At 44.4% G+C, this 15,928-nt stretch overlaps 1 protein-coding gene across 3 annotated transcripts in view; it reads left to right on the plus strand.

Moving 5' to 3' along the window:
• The window catches only part of LOC140573633 (astrotactin-2-like), a 789,110-nt gene that overhangs the window by 695,743 nt on the left and 77,439 nt on the right, over positions 1 to 15,928 (plus strand). For all 3 annotated transcript variants that reach the window (XM_072693130.1, XM_072693216.1, XM_072693294.1), the window contains 2 exons: positions 3,467 to 3,600; positions 4,931 to 5,079. In XM_072693130.1, coding sequence (XP_072549231.1) covers positions 3,467 to 3,600; positions 4,931 to 5,079 — 283 coding nt within the window. The remainder of the gene's footprint in view (positions 1 to 3,466; positions 3,601 to 4,930; positions 5,080 to 15,928) is intronic.

Raw genomic sequence — 15,928 nt, forward strand, 5'->3', positions numbered from 1 at the left:
AGTGTTTACAGGTTTCAGACGGGGACGAGGGACACTAATAGGCTCAACACAGATAAGTGAAAGATAAATACATCTGGAAGGTCGTGATCACCCAGTTCTTGTTAGTGGCAGTGGGATTCTCTGAAGCCTGGCTTACAAAACATGGTGTCGTTTACAGGTCAGGGGTCTGCTCACCGAGACTCAAACTGGTTAAAACTTTCCTAAACGTCTTGCTTCTTGGCTCAGCGATGGTCCATGGGGGGGAAAATGGCACATATATTAGATATTTCCTGTTTTTTTTAACCCCTGGTGCGCACTTATGATATTACTGTAGGCTTATGTAGCATAAACAGCCATAATTCATTTTCACAGAGTCATTTTTGCTGCCTTTGAGGCTGATATATCCACACAGAGAAGCGATGCGGAGCTAAACTGCTGAAAAAAATCTGGTAAAAAAGAAAAACATAACCACACTATATGGACAAAAGTATTGGGACGCCTGCTCATTCATTGTTTCTTCTAAAATCAATGGTATTGGTAACTGTCTCTGCTGTCCAGCGAAGAAGGCTTTCCACTACATTTTGAAGGAGCACTGCTGTGAAGATTTGATTGCATTCAGGGACAAGAGCCTTTGTCTGGTCAGGATGTTGGATCATCAACTCCCAACCTCATTCTCATCTTAATGTCCTTCCACTGCTCCACAGCTCAATGCTACTGGGGGGCTTTATACCCCTCTAGCCCATGCCTGGCATTCGGCACTGTGCCAGTATGTTCATGTTTATCTGTTCCAGAGAGTCCTATTCTATTGGCAGTACTTCTCTACAACTACTAGACCAGCTTCCAGCTAACATGCCTAACATGTGGGGCCTGTATGGTTAGCCCAACTGGCAGCCAGACAGTTTTGGCCATGGGTTCCAGGATCAACACCTCAGGGTGTTTTAAATACAATTAGGTGCATTATTGTTCACTAAGGTTCAGATAACCCAAAAAGCTAATGCTAACACTAAAGCTAACCAGCGCAGTGGTAGCTGGTGATGGTGGGCCTCGACACAAGGTTTATACTCCTAACTGGATGATGTTCCAACATGTTAGTTTGGAAAATGACCATTAGATATGATGTTACTGCCGTCAACATACTAGAACTGGTCTAGACCAGTTCCCTTTGTCTACGATCGAGTTGATTACATCATCTGGGCCCTGGAAGCCAGACACCTTTGGGTACACACTGTAATTCTTACAGTGGATTTCTCACCGGATGGATTTAGCTGGTCTTTGACGGTCGAGGTGGTCGAATAGCTGGTCATCCGGGGCGAAACCACTGTGCCCTACACTGTTAAAGCAGCTGGTGCTCCTAAAAGTGGAAGAAGTCTCCTCAGACTAGAAGATCCAGCTCTCCAGACTCTGGACGCTGGGTTTTTTAATGAGCACCTAAGCTAACCTTTGAACGCTATCTTCCACTGGCATCTTTGCGCAAGTCTGTCTAATGGAAGATCAACATACTTCCTTCCAGGGAAGAGCGTGTGCAAGGTTGCCCAGTCTCCCCTGCAGCAAAACCGGCAGAAACACTCACACTCTTACACACACACGCACACACACTTACACACACGCATATATACATATACACAGACAATTACGCCGCCTGTTTACTCAGTCCAAACTGGCTTGCATTACTTGCCAAACGTAAACACGGCAATAATCGCTTTGTGTATTTTTCACATGTGCAGTTGAGCAGTCAAGCGTGTCTCGGAGTGGGATTTTTTTCTAGGAATCTGATGGTGGTAGATGCAAAGGCAAGACTGCGGTTATGACCATTACAGAGTCACTTTTCCTCCTCTCGCTCGCTTTGCCTATGAATGGGCATGCACGCCGCCGGCCCGGCTCTTCCTGTTGTGTTTTCGGATTGTCTGTTTCTCATTTACGGAGGCATGGAGGCTGCTCTGTTCCACCATGCCTCGGTTTGTGTTGCGCCACACGGCGTGGTCTTGAACGTTAAGCCGCGCGGGTGTCGGTGTTGTTGTCGGTGTTGTCGTCGTTTTGTCGTCTTTAAGTCCACGTTCTTTCACCTTCTCTACTCTGCCTCGTGCCCCATCGCCCTTCTCCCTCGCCCTTTCTTTCCCCTGTCCTGCTCCTTCACTCAAGCCGGCTGCCAGACGTCTCTCATGAAAGTCATTACACTGCGATGGATGGATCACAGAGCCCACCCCTTCCCTTCCCCTGCCTCCCTCCGGCCTCCTCCACTGTAATAACCTCTCATTCATCAAGGCCATTCACACGCATTTGCCTGGATGTAAATAAGGGGTGGTTGTCGGATGACTGGGGGAAAACCCCATTGATGGGGGGGGGGGGGGTATGGGGGGTTCTTGACTGCGGTGAGCAGGAGGCTGAAGCTGACTAATGTTTGCGGACACCCCTTCTAATGAATGCATTCAGTTGCAGCCATTGCTGAGACAGATGTGCAAATGCAGATGTCTGGTTGTTGTAGAGAAATACTGCCTATAATATAGGACTGCTCGAACACTACATGGACAAAAATATTGGGACATCTGCTCTTTTAGAATTTCAGAATTCATCAAGGGTATTAAAAGAGGTTATGCTGATTTCGTTGGAGGAAGATGGCTTTCTGCTAGATTTTAGAGGAGCATTGTTGTGAGGGTTTGATTGCATTCAGGGACAAGAGCGTTACCACTCCCACTTCATCTCCAACTCCAAGTACTGGATGGAGCACCATCCACAGCTCAGTACTCGGAGGCTTTATACCCCTCTACGCCACGCCTGGCATTAGGCAGCATGGTGCCGATAAGTTGTTTAACTGCTCCAGGGAGTCCTATTCTATTGGCAGTACTTTTTTCACAGGGACTAGACAAGATGTGTGTGCATTTACACATCTCTGTCAGCAATGGGTGCAACGTAAAGTAGTCGAAAGTATTCATTAGACTGTTGGGGTGTCCACAAACTTTTGGACTAATTGGACCGGTATACTGCAGCAGACAAATTCAGAGCCAGAGTAATCCTGGACCAAGGCTGGAAACCCACAAGTAGCTTTAATTAGTTCACCTAAGGCCAGTGTTTCTTGTAGCTTTGTCTGCTATGCTACGGTGCATGTTCCTCCACACACACACACACACACACACACACACACACACACACACCACCACCACCAGCAGCAGCAGCATATCCTCTCACAGCCCCTACAGTCCCACAGTCTGACCTTTCATGTCACAGTTTCCAATTAAAAGCAGACAGGGCAGTGAGTGTCTGTGCGAAGTGCCCAGAGATGCCCTCGCTCGGGCCGGCTTCGCAGAGCCGCACCACTTTTCGAACGGAGGTGAGAGAGCGAGAGAGTGAGAGAGAGAGAGAGAGAGAGAGAGAGAGAGAGAGAGGAGAGTGGAGTCTACCGTCTCAGGACATGACTCACCGCGTTCCCGCCAAAGAGATGGAGATAATTGCATTTCTTTCACCTGCTCCGTTCCCTCCCTTCTTTTCGCAGGCCTTCAAGAGCGCCGCCATGAGCTCATATTGGTGCGCCGGCAAAGGCGATGTCATCGACAACTGGTGCCGCTGTGACCTGAGCGCCTTCGGCAAAGACGGCCTGCCCAACTGCAGCCCCCTGAGGCAGCCAGTGTAAGTCACCCCCCTCCGCCCAGCCACTCTTTAATTGCTGTCTATCGGTTCCATTCCTTCCCCGGGAAGGTTCGGGAACGTTCCGCTCCGAAGCTCCTTGAGTCATGAAGCCATGAGTCATGAAGACTGGAGATGAGTGACTTTCAGAACGAAGACGGACAGAACGTTCCTGTTCTCGAGCAGATATTACCCTTCGTGAGACTAGCAGGTTTCAGACGTCCAGGTTTGAGTGAGTTAACTCAACTTCGTCTAATCAAAAGGTTAAGATGTTTAATCTGTGGCTCCGCCCCATCAATCTGTCTGCAGGTTATAACACCCATTATCACATGACGTCCCCAGATGGGAAAGCTTTGAGCCCTTGCTGGGATTTGAACTTATAGGAATCTCCTCGCACTTGATTAGAAGCAGCAGTTAGACCATAGGGCCACCCTAGAGCTGTGAAATTACACTACATACAAACACAGTTCTGCTTCATGCTTGATATCAGCAGCCAGAGCCTGACAGAGTACAATTGGTCTTGCTGTCACCGGGTGGATAGATGGTGCTTTCTCTCTATCTCTCTCTCTCTCACATAATCTCAGTATGATTCTGGTCAGCACGGGCGTTTGCTAGCCGATGCATCAGAGCCGGGTACCCACGCTTTCTCCAAGCGTGTTGGTTGCCCTGTGACTTTGCATCTGAGGCAGTGGCATTTTGTGCATGTGTCGGAGTAGGCATGTCTCATGAGTCCTCACATCCTTCCAGTGTTGGTAGGATTTCAGGTAATGCAGCAAGTGCTAATGAGTGGGTTGGATTACTGGCTAAAACCTAAAACTGGGGAGGAAAATTGGTCACGGAAATGAACACAGCTTCACAGCTCTAGAGTGGAGTGACTAACTGCCTGCTTGTCAAGAGACTCAGGAGATCATAAGGTCAAATCCCATCAACACCACAGCCCTCCATGGTCAGGGGTCTGAGAATAGGAAGGACTCCTCCATGTGATAGACGGGGGGAAGTTCTAACCTGTAGATGTGAGTGAACAGGTTGAGGGGGTGGAGCCACAGACTAAACATCTTACACAGTATTTAATTAAAGATGAACTAGGGTAGTTCGTCTGCAGCAGCTGTGGATCATGTCTAATAATTGCGCCTAGAAGCCATTGGTCTACCGTACACGGCAGGGATTAGTTTGACTTCCCTACATGGTAATCGTTTGATTGCTGAGACCAGGGGATGCCCTTCAGATCTTCAGACTTTGCTTTTAGGGAAAAGTAACGTTAATACAGTGTACGTTAATAGTTTTGCATGTTTTATAGAATAAATAAAGACACCCCAAACTTGTTTCTCTGCAGCCTGAGGTTGGTTCCTCACTTTGAGCCATCCAGCACGGTGGTTGGTCTGGAGTGGGTGGACGTGGAGCCTCTGATTGGCTACAAAGTGGCAGATTACATCATCCAGCACAAGCGCATCGAGGACCCGTCCGAGGCCGAAATCTACACAGGTAGGCTTACTGGAACTACTAACTCTCATTACTGCCGACCGGCTTGGTGGTGAAAGGTAAAAAGGTTGCGATCATTCAGATGTGGACGTCCTAATCTTATGACCGTGACGAATTTAGAAATCCAATTTCCCAATTCTGGGAAATGACTGTTCTATATGACGTCTTCTTTTGTAAAGCCCTCCAGGCTGGTCGGAAACACGCGTCCAGTGACTGATGGCTCTGGTGATTCCGCCAAGCCCACTTAAGCTCTGTCGTTTCAGAGAAAAGGTTACAGGAGCCAGAGGGACGAGGGGAAGGAAGGGGGAAAGATTTAAGGCTCTTAATTGGCTCTGACCTCCTTGCCACCCTCGCCACCTTAAGTCATAGATCGTGAGTCAGACTCTGGGTGATAGGCGTTTAATAAAAGAGGTTAAAGAAAGGAAAAGTTGGACTCGGCCAGGTTTAGTCATCTGAATAAATTGTCCGGAACAATTCAGCCAGCAGTGGGGCCTTTCTGAAGCCAGATATGGCCTGGACATCTCCTGCTTGACCATGCAGGGACATAGTGTTGAATGAAAGTGTCCAAATATGTGTCCAAATATTTGTGGGCACCAATTCTAATGAATGCATTCATAACTACCTTTAGCCTTAAGATGTAGACCACATACTTACTATTTTTTAAATGTAAAGGGGCCAGGAACTCATGAGCATGGCTTGTGGCTAACGGCGTGATAGTGTTGCCGGGCGAGACCTGCAGATCGCCCTGTAGCGATGGTGAGTGGGGCCAGCGGCTGGAGCGGTAGCGCTGCTAACGACCTGATAGCACTGCTGTTTGACGACCAGCACTGTAGCAATGCTAACACCATGGTAGCAATGCTAACACCAATGTGCTAGCATTGCTTGGCACTTGGCCGGCGCTCTGCTAATGCTGCAGTAGTGATGTTTAAGTTGACATGCTATCGCTTCGGACTTTGGCACACCCATTAATGCCGCAGTATGTCTTCGCACCTTTTTCTATTTACTATAGAGACCCAACCTCAGCTTACCTAAGATTACAGCTCCTTTCTGCAGCTCAGATACTTACTTTTACATACAGATGTTATTCTCCAGTGCGACTTCCAAAAACACTTCACTGTTTACTCAGAAAATATACTTATCTAGTTTGTAAAGACTAGGATCTGAAGATGCCTTTTAAGCCTAGATACTACTCAAGTACTCTCAGAAGAGGAGGGTCTTCGGTCTGGGTTTGAAGACAGCGAGCGTTGGACACCCAGGGGAAGTTCGTTCCACCACTTCAGTGCAGGACAGAAAAAAGCCTGGACGCTCATCTTCCGTGGATTTTGAGGGATGTCGGGTCGAGCCGAGCCGCCATACTTGTTAGCTTTGTCGCTAAATATGACAGGCAGACAAGAGGCCTCTAGGTGTTTCAACAAGGTCAGCCAAACTGCATTTTCTAGGTCGGTCCGCTAGGAAGTCCAGCAAAAATGGTTCTGCCTGGAGTAGCTAAAGGTAGATGTTGACCAGCAACAAGACGGAAGGATATAAGCAGAGGAATCATGAATGAGCTATTAATAAGTTGATCTCCAAGCGTTTCTTGAGACATCAAAGGAAAGTTTCAACATTCAGCAATTATCATTTTCCTCTTTAATTTGTTGATTTATTTGAAGAGATACAAGAACATTGTTTGTCAAACAATAAAATTCCTCCATTCCTAACCTTAAGAAGCCCGACTTATCTTACCCGCTCTGCTAGCCATTGCTGAGCCACCGGCAGAGGATAAAGGACAGCTTCATAAAGCAGGTCAGAAAGGGGAAAAGGTGGACGGGTTTAGTCATCTGAACAAATCGTCCAGGACAATTTGTCTACGCCAGAGGAGGGCTGATGAATGTAGCCAGGGCATGAAGACACCTCCTGGCAGGGGTGTGTCAGTCAGGAAAGGGGCAGATGGCGAGTGACTCACGCGTTCTCCTTACCCATGAGCCCCTTTCAATCATGTCCAGTCCAGAAATGAAGGGTCCTCTCTACTTTCGCCAAAGAAAAAAAAAAAAAGAAGAGGAAGTTGGCTTGCCGCTACGCTAGCTGTAAATCTGGAACCCCTTTGTTTTGAAGCTCACTGCGGATGCACAAGGCCACCTCTTCTGCGACCCTGACCTAAAAGAAATCGACCTAAAATGAAAACCATTCATGCTAATGTTGCTAGTGACGAATGGATGCTAGTAGTCACCAATTAGCATGAACAATCATCTGAGGAAATGCTAATCATGACTGTTTACTTTCATTTTTCAGTTCTTAGCAAGATTAGCATGACCGGTCGAACTATTCCTTTAACCTCAACCCAAAGATGTGATCTGAAGCTTAACCATAACATGTCCATTACATAAGGTGTCATACAGTGCATGTATAGAGTATTTAATGATTATTATTTACCACCCTGCTTCACCAGCTTTGACTAGAGCTTTCTCGAGAGGGCAACAAGTCAAGTCAAGTCAAGTGGGTTTTATTGTCATTTCAACTACATACAGAGTAACACAGTGAAACGAAACAACGTTCCTCCAGGATCATGGTGCAACATAGACTCACTTCAACCTGAGGAATGAGTGTGAACACTTTTCACACCTTTGGTACATTTTGGGGAGTAAAATTGGGGGTGTAATAAATCAAGACTGTGATGTAATGTAACTGTAACACGATGCCAAGATAAGCACAGGTTTCCATTCCAGCATTTGTAGATCTCCTATTGAATCAAGGCTCGATCAGGATCAAGCATGTCCATTTATTTCCATGCTGCTTTTATTGTTACTGCGTTTGTCGTCCTCAAGCACTGACAGCGACCACAAATCAATGCTTTTTCATCTTGGAAGACTTGGGAGCTGTGATCGCCGGATGATGTCCGTAATCAGGAGACCGATGATCTTGACAGGTCCTGTCACAGATTCTAATTTGGAAACGTTTTGTGCTTCATCTGTCATAAATGATAAACTGCGAGGATGAATGACCTCATTTTAGGAGATCTGTGAGAATAAATACGTCCATTGTTCTCTGGATTTGGGATGAACACTGATGATATGAAGTTGGAGTTGGGCAGGGAGGAGATTTAAGGGAAGGAATTCTCTCCAGTCTCTTGCAGTGGGAGACATATTGCCTGGCCAGTGATAGACGCTGGGTCTGACAGTGGCTGGAATATCTGGTCTTTTTAAAAGGCCAACTTGGTCTCTTGCTGTCCAAAAAAAACAACAAAATTATAATAGTAAATTTAGCCAGAGAACACATAGGAAAGACCCCCCCCCCACCAATTTGGTCCTGCCAATTAACCCACCAAATCGTAGCGTCCCCTAACAATGAGGGTAAGGACTTAACACCTGTCTCCTCCGATACATACAAAGCCATCCACCGCCTCTTTTCCAACTGCCAGGGCCACATCACCAGGCAGCGGCATGCTCAGAGTCACCGACATGCCGGTCCCCAGCTCCACCACACCAGCTTATAGACGCCTGTGTATCAGCCACCATCGCTTTATGAGCGGTTGTGCGGGTTGTGCTCTCTCCACCCCTATTTTTTGTAGTCTAATGATCGACGCTGTACTTTGATGTCAACTGTGGTAGGAGCTACCTGTAGGTCCCGTGATGAGATTTTAGGACTGTTGGAGACTTCTTTACCCATCTTGTGGTCTGATCTTGGGCAGAACTTGCCAGGACGGTCTGATCTGGCCTTGTTGGTCAGATGTTCCATTGGAAATGATTTAGTGGACAGTGGAATGGCTGATTTCTGAGTCCTCTGCATCTCCAACCTTCTTTCTAAAGGCCTCAGAGAGCTCTCTGGATCTGGCCATGAAGGTGATCTTCTTCACCCCTCACTCACTTCAACCATCAATCGAGAGAAGGTTTATATAAGACAGACTCCTCCAGGATCCTCTCGAACCATCGATGATCATCTGTAGCTGATGTTCTGAACTTTTTCCTCATGAGAAAATTACATTTCTATAAATTTCATTATTAAAGATCCATAAAAACCAAATGTCCAAATATTTAAATATGTTCAAAAAGACACAGTGGTGTCCTAATTTCTGCAGAGGACATGTTAATGTTAATGTCAGATCCCTTTCTGTCAAAGGACAACAGAAATGTGAAGAGCAGGAGTTCAACCCAGGCCGTTTTGTGGCTCATAACTACTGAGGGGACTTGGAGGGACTCCCTCAAAGCAGCAGACAATCAAAAGCAGAGCAGTCATGACTGCTGGCCCTCACATCAGCTTTGCTGTGGCGGCCAAGATTTTGTGCACTTCAAAATGGAGTCCGTTTTATATCCCCCGCAGTTTATCTGCAGTTTTGTGGCAGGATTGCGCCGTGCTGGCGGTATTGAACTCTGCGGATTTTGCGTTACGGACATTCAGGGTAGCTGACGTAGCGTTTGGAGCTCAGCAGATGTTATTTTTTGAGGCTGCAAAAATGTTTTGTAGGGGAAAATCATCCGTGCTTCATGAAAGCACTTAAAACTTCTGAAAAATGCCACCAAACTTCAGCTCTACGAACAACTCTTGATAAATTATATGTCCAAATACTTGTGGACACCCTTTCTAATGAATGCGTTTATTTCATTTCTAATGAATGCTTCTAGTTGCATCCATTGCTGACGCATATGTGCAAATGCACACATGCATACATAGATTGTCTAGTTCCTGTAGAGAAGTACTACCAATAGAATAGGACTCTCTGGAGCAGATAGTAAACATGAACCTATTGGCACCATGCTGCTGCCTAACGCCAGGCGTGGGCTATAGAGGGGTATAAAGACCCCCAGCATTGAGCTGTGGAGCAGTGGGAGAACTGTGTTCTCTGGAATGATGGATGGTGCTCCATCTAATACTTTTGGGATGAGGTGGGGTGGTGATCATTCAACATCCTGACCTCACTAAAGCTCTTATCGCAATTAAATTTCAGATTTCAGAAGAAACAATGAATAAGCAATTGTCCCAATACTTTTGTCCATAGAGTTTACCTCTGAATGAAACTGAAACTTTTTTTTAATAAACCTTTGATCGGTTCCTCATGGTTCTCCTTTTGGTGTCTTTATTTTAAGAGCGTACGTCCTCAAATACCATAAAGGCTGGCCAAGGATGGAAAAGATGGACACGGAATGGACAAGACTGTGGTGTACAGCTGGGGAATGGAGCTTGAATCAGACTATTCCCATCCCGCTCACAAATATCTCAGGGCAGGTCAGGGTGGCAGCGGAACCGTGATGTGTCTTTGATGTGGTTGGGCAGTGGCCTAGTCACCAGTTCATAAATCCTGCCATTTAAAAGCCAGGAGTTTCATTGGCATGCCATCAGTCATGCTCCTCTCCGCTCCGGAATCGCGGCCCAGGTCGGTCCAGACCGATAAGTTCTACAAGCTGTGTCTCGTTGTTTTCCTTGGACCTGCTTCAGTCTCCACAGAGACCGCTCTGATCTGACCATCGTCAGATTTATGGAGTCAAATCTGTAGGAGACAGCAGTAAGCGAAATGTGTGCTGTTTGGTTGATGAGGTGGTGGTCAGATCTTGTAGCTTTATCAGCTGATGAAGACGAAATGACAGCTTTATGAGTTGTTTGGAAGCAGTGAATTGTTTGAATTTTGCTTCTGTCGAATCAAATGTGCTGAAATGTACCTTTACCTCAAATTCAGCCGGTCAATCAAGACCTGATTGGTTCCTGAAGCTTGCCTCTTTAGTTTGGGCCTACTAGCATGTTTGTAATAGGGGTGTGTGAGTGCGGAGAGCCTTTTAGAGGTCTGATGAGCCTTGATGTAAAGGTACTTTACCAATTTATAGGTTCTTTATACTCTTTACATATTAAACATGCTTCTCTATTGAACCACCATTATTTGTTGTAGAGTGTAGACCTACCCATGTGCTTTATAACACACTGTGGTACCTCTTTATAATACCACTACCCCTATAAAGGGTCTATGAATGGGTAAATGTGTTTATTACTGGTCAGTAATTAGGCCAAACATCTCAAATAAGTCATCAATAAGCAAGTTGTAACTAGGCTTGGGCTTTAAGTCTTAAAACTAAAGCGGTATTTCAAATTAAGCTCATTTGGACATGTGCATTTAAGAGAGCCACAGGATGGGGGCGCTGTGGATGCTCACTGATTGGTGATGTCACGCTCTAAAAATAATAATAATAATAATAATAATAATAATAATAATAATAACAGGTGGGAAAAAAGCCCACCATAGTTGTTATTGAAGTTTAGCGACACAGAGTTTAAATGAAAGACAGAGCAAGCAAACCTGGATGAGCCAGTCGACTAAATGAGCCTGAAAACAGTGGAAAACACTGCTAAGACCATTCTCTTGACTCTGTGCTCTCAGATATGAGGCTTTATCCTCTAAACCTGTGAGATTTGAGCCTCAATAAGCTGGAACACGGTCTGTGATGGGGCTAACATATCTAAACCCAACTGATCAGCTGGAGTCCAAACATAGCAGAACCTGTCTCTCATTTCTTTATTCTGTTCCTCCCAACACAAGTCGTTCGACTTCGCTCCCAGACACGAGTAACCTAACCTTCACCTCAACCTAAACCTCAACCTAAACTTAACCTAACCTTCACCTCAACCTAAACCTGAACCTAACCTTCACCTCAACCTAAACTTAACCTAACCTTTACCTCAATCTAAACCTGAACCTAATCTTTACCTCAACCTAAACCTCAACCTAAATGTAACCCAACCTACACCTCAATGTAAACCTTAACATAAACTTAACCTAACCTAAACCTAAACCTAAAACTAAACATAACCTAACCTAAACCTCAACCTAAACTTAACCTAACCTACACTTTACCTAACCTACACCTCAACCTAAACTTAACCTAACCCACACCTCAACCTAAACTTAACCTAACCCACACCTCAACCTAAACTTAACCTAACCTAACCTACACTTTACCTAACCTACACCTCAACCTAAACTTAACCTAACCCACACCTCAACCTAAACTTAACCTAACCTGAACCTCAACCTAAACTTAACCTAACCTACACTTTACCTAACCTACACCTCAACCTAAACTTAACCTAACCCACACCTCAACCTAAACTTAACCTAACCTAAACCTCAACCTAAACTTAACCTAACCTACACTTTACCTAACCTACACCTCAACCTAAACTTAACCTAACCTACACTTAACCTAACCTTCACCTCAATCTAAACCTCAACCTAAGCTTAACCTAACCTACACTTAACCTAACCTACACCTCAACCTAAACTTAACCTAACCAACACCTCAACTTAAACTCAACCTAACTTTCACCTCAATCTAAACTTAACCTAACCTACACCTCAACCTAAACCTAAAACTAAACATAACCCAACCTACACCTCAATCTAAAACTCCACCTAAACTACACCTCAATCTAAAACTCAACCTAAACTACACCTCAATCTAAACTTAACCTAACCTAAACCTCAATCTAAACTTAACCTAACCTAAACCTCAACCTAAACCTAAAACTAAACATAACCCAACCTACACCTCAATCTAAACCTCAGCCTAACCTACACCTCAAACTAAATCTTATTCTAACCTTCACCTCAACCTAAACTTAACCTAACCTTCACCTCAGCCTCAACTTAACCTAACCTACAACTTAATCTAAACCTCAACCTACACTTAACCTCAACTTAACCTAACCTTCACCTCAACCTTAACTTAACCTAACCTACACCTTAATCTAAACCTCAAATTAAACTTAACCTAACCTAAACTTAACCTAACCTTCACCTCAGCCTCAACTTAACCTAACTTACACCTTAATCTAAACCTAAACTTAACCTAACCTACACCTCAACCTAAACCTCAAACTAAACTTAACCTAACCTAAACTTAACCTAACCTTCACCTCAACCTCAACGTAGCCTAACCTACACCTCAATCTAAACCTATTCTAACCTAATTCTAACCTAAACTTAATCTACTACATAAAACGAATCCTAGCCCAGAATGTAACCACAGTAGAATGTGATATGTGAAGTTTTGCCCATGAATTTCTTTTGTATTTGCATTACTGGACAGTCGTAGGGTGTGTGTGTGTGTGTGTGTGTGTAAACACATCAAACGTGCTACAATTTAAAACACAACAGGTTATACTGACGTCCTCAGAGAGGTTTGAATTTGTGGGGTCCAAACCGTGTTATGAACCGGTTGTGTACAGTTACCCTGGTGCATAGCTGTCCACAAACCCTCCCCAACTGTAGGGGGAGCACAGGAGCAATCCAATTAATGCTGCTTTAAAAAATCTTCTCAATGTGAGTCATCTTGTATCACTGTCCTATTTGATAGACCACCCACTTCTTTATGACTCCACATGTGCTACCTCCAGCCACACCCCCTTACCCCGCCGATCACAGTTACACGGACCTGCGTGAGGCTCGAAAACGACTCCTCTAGGCCTCCAGTAAGTCCTGCATCATGTTTGTGAGAAAAATAGCATTGAAAGCTACCGTTTCTGCTTCAGAGAAGTGAGGGAGACTTGTCGAGCTTCTCAAAGAGCTGAATGGATAATTGCAAAGTAAACACTGAGCTCAGGTTTCGTCCCCTTGGCTCGCACCCCTGATCTGCAGTACACTTCTGAGGGAAACAGGCCAGCGGAGGTCACAAGGCTGCGAGCGGCGGCCCAGAACTTCTGCTGAGAGTCTAATCTTTGTGTTTGGCCAAAGAATCATGCATGGTTTTAAAAGTGAACGTAATCTCCTATGCTGGCAAACCTCAGTCTCCTCCCTCCCTCTCTCTCTCCCTCTCTCGCTTACTCACTCTCTCGCTCTCCCGCTCTCTCTCTTTTTCTCTCTTACCCCACACGCATCATGATATTTCGGAAATTTCACAACCAACCACAGAGCTCACCTAAGGCAATTGAGTCAGTGCCCACAAATATGTTTTGCATTTACTAATTAAACTAAATAAAATGTTTAGCTTTGTTCTGACCAATGCTGGGCACGGAGAATGTTCTAGTTCATCCGTCTATAAACAACTTTACAATGTGCTATTTGGTGAACAATTTCGTGCATAAAGATCGATTCCCAGCAATGATGCTGGTCCCCCAACCCAAAGGTTAGTCATAAACTGCTCCTCATAATGTATTTACAATCTATACTCCATATTTACACTCGTCCTGCAAGGGTTTCTAGGCTTTTAAGGTGATAACTTCACCTTAAATGAACCGGAGAGGCTCTGTCTCCACCAGACCACTCCTGCTCTGCTAGGAGCAAATGACCAGGCATTGAGGAATACTAAGAAACTCCTGATAGGAATGTCTGAACTTGCGTTTTGTTTATAGACAAAAGTTAGTGTGACGGGGTGGTAAGTCAAACTGAATTTAGACAAATTGTCCAAAAATAAGGTGCATAAATGAATAAATAAATAGGTTATTTTAAGTACATCAATACATATATATTTTGTAAACAGGGACACACACAATACTGATAATTAAATAAAATAAAATTTATAAAAATAGCACATATTTGGTATAATTTTAGGTATTTTTAGGAATACTAAGAAACTCATGATAGACTAACAGACACGTTATTTCATCTTATGTAATCCTGAGTAATACTTTTCAGTATTTGCAGCATTCGATGAGTTGGCTCCTTACCACAGAGAGGCTTATTACACACTTAAGATGTATTACTCAGTAACTGCAGGGACTTCTCAACAAGCTGGTGGGACTATTCTCTAGTAATAGACGCTTGTAATACCACATTCAGCCTATAGGCTGTTTAAGGGGTTAACCCAACTTGGTTTAGTCAGTAGTCCCACTTCGCTTATGCTGGTAATAAAAAAATGTTCTAGGCATTGTGGTTGAGCTTGACGGAGGCCTGTCTTACATAAGAGCAGCAAATATACAATGTTTAGGAATGTCCGAACTTGCCTTTTGTTTATAGACAAACGTTAGTGTAACGGGGTGGTAAGTCAAACTGAATTTACATGAATTTTCCAAAAATAAGGTTTATAAATAAATAAATAAATAGGTTATTTTAAGTACATCAGTACATATATCTTTTGTAATCAGGGACACACATAATACTGATAAATAAATTTAATAAAATCAATAAAAATAACACTTAGTTGGTCACGTTTTAGGTGTTTTTAGGAATACCAAGCATTCGTTCAGTTGACCCCCTTGCAGAAAGGCTTATTACACACTAAATTACTGAGTATTACTAAGTAACTACAGGGACTTCTGAACAAACTGGTTCGGGTATTCTCTGGTAATAGACGCTTGTAATACCACTTTCGGCCTATAGTTTAGTCAGTAGTCCCACTTCTGCATCTCAGTTTATTCAGCAGTACACGCTGAGTCTAGCCTCAAAAACATCAGTAAACTAGTTTCAGCTACAACTGATTAAATACTGCATAAGATGTTTAGTCTGTGGCTCCGCCCCCTCAGTCTGTTTACTGTTCATTCCCATCTGCAGGTTAGAACTCCCCCTATCACATGAAGGGAGGCCATCCCGACCGTGAAGGACTGTGAAGTCCTAAGTCTCTTGACAAGCAGGCAGTTAGACAGTCGCTCCCTCTAGAGCTGTGAAGCTGTTTACATTTCTGTGCCTGAGAAAGAAGGGAAGGTAAATTTACTTAGAACTGTGTTTGTATGTGGTGTAATTTCACAGCTCTAGACCGGCCCTACGGTCTAACTGCTGCTCATTAAGTATGAGGACATTCCCATAAGTTTGAATCCCAGCAAGGGCTCAGCGCTCAATTGTCTAAAGCCTCCTAGTCTGGGGAAGTCGTGTGATTTTGGGCGTTCAAACTTTCAGATGGGACTAAATAGTAAACAAACTGAGGGGGCGGAGCCACAGACGAAACTTTATCTTACACAGTAT

Source organism: Salminus brasiliensis, chromosome 1 (genome assembly GCF_030463535.1).
Source record: "Salminus brasiliensis chromosome 1, fSalBra1.hap2, whole genome shotgun sequence".
Classification (NCBI taxonomy): domain Eukaryota; kingdom Metazoa; phylum Chordata; class Actinopteri; order Characiformes; family Bryconidae; genus Salminus; species Salminus brasiliensis.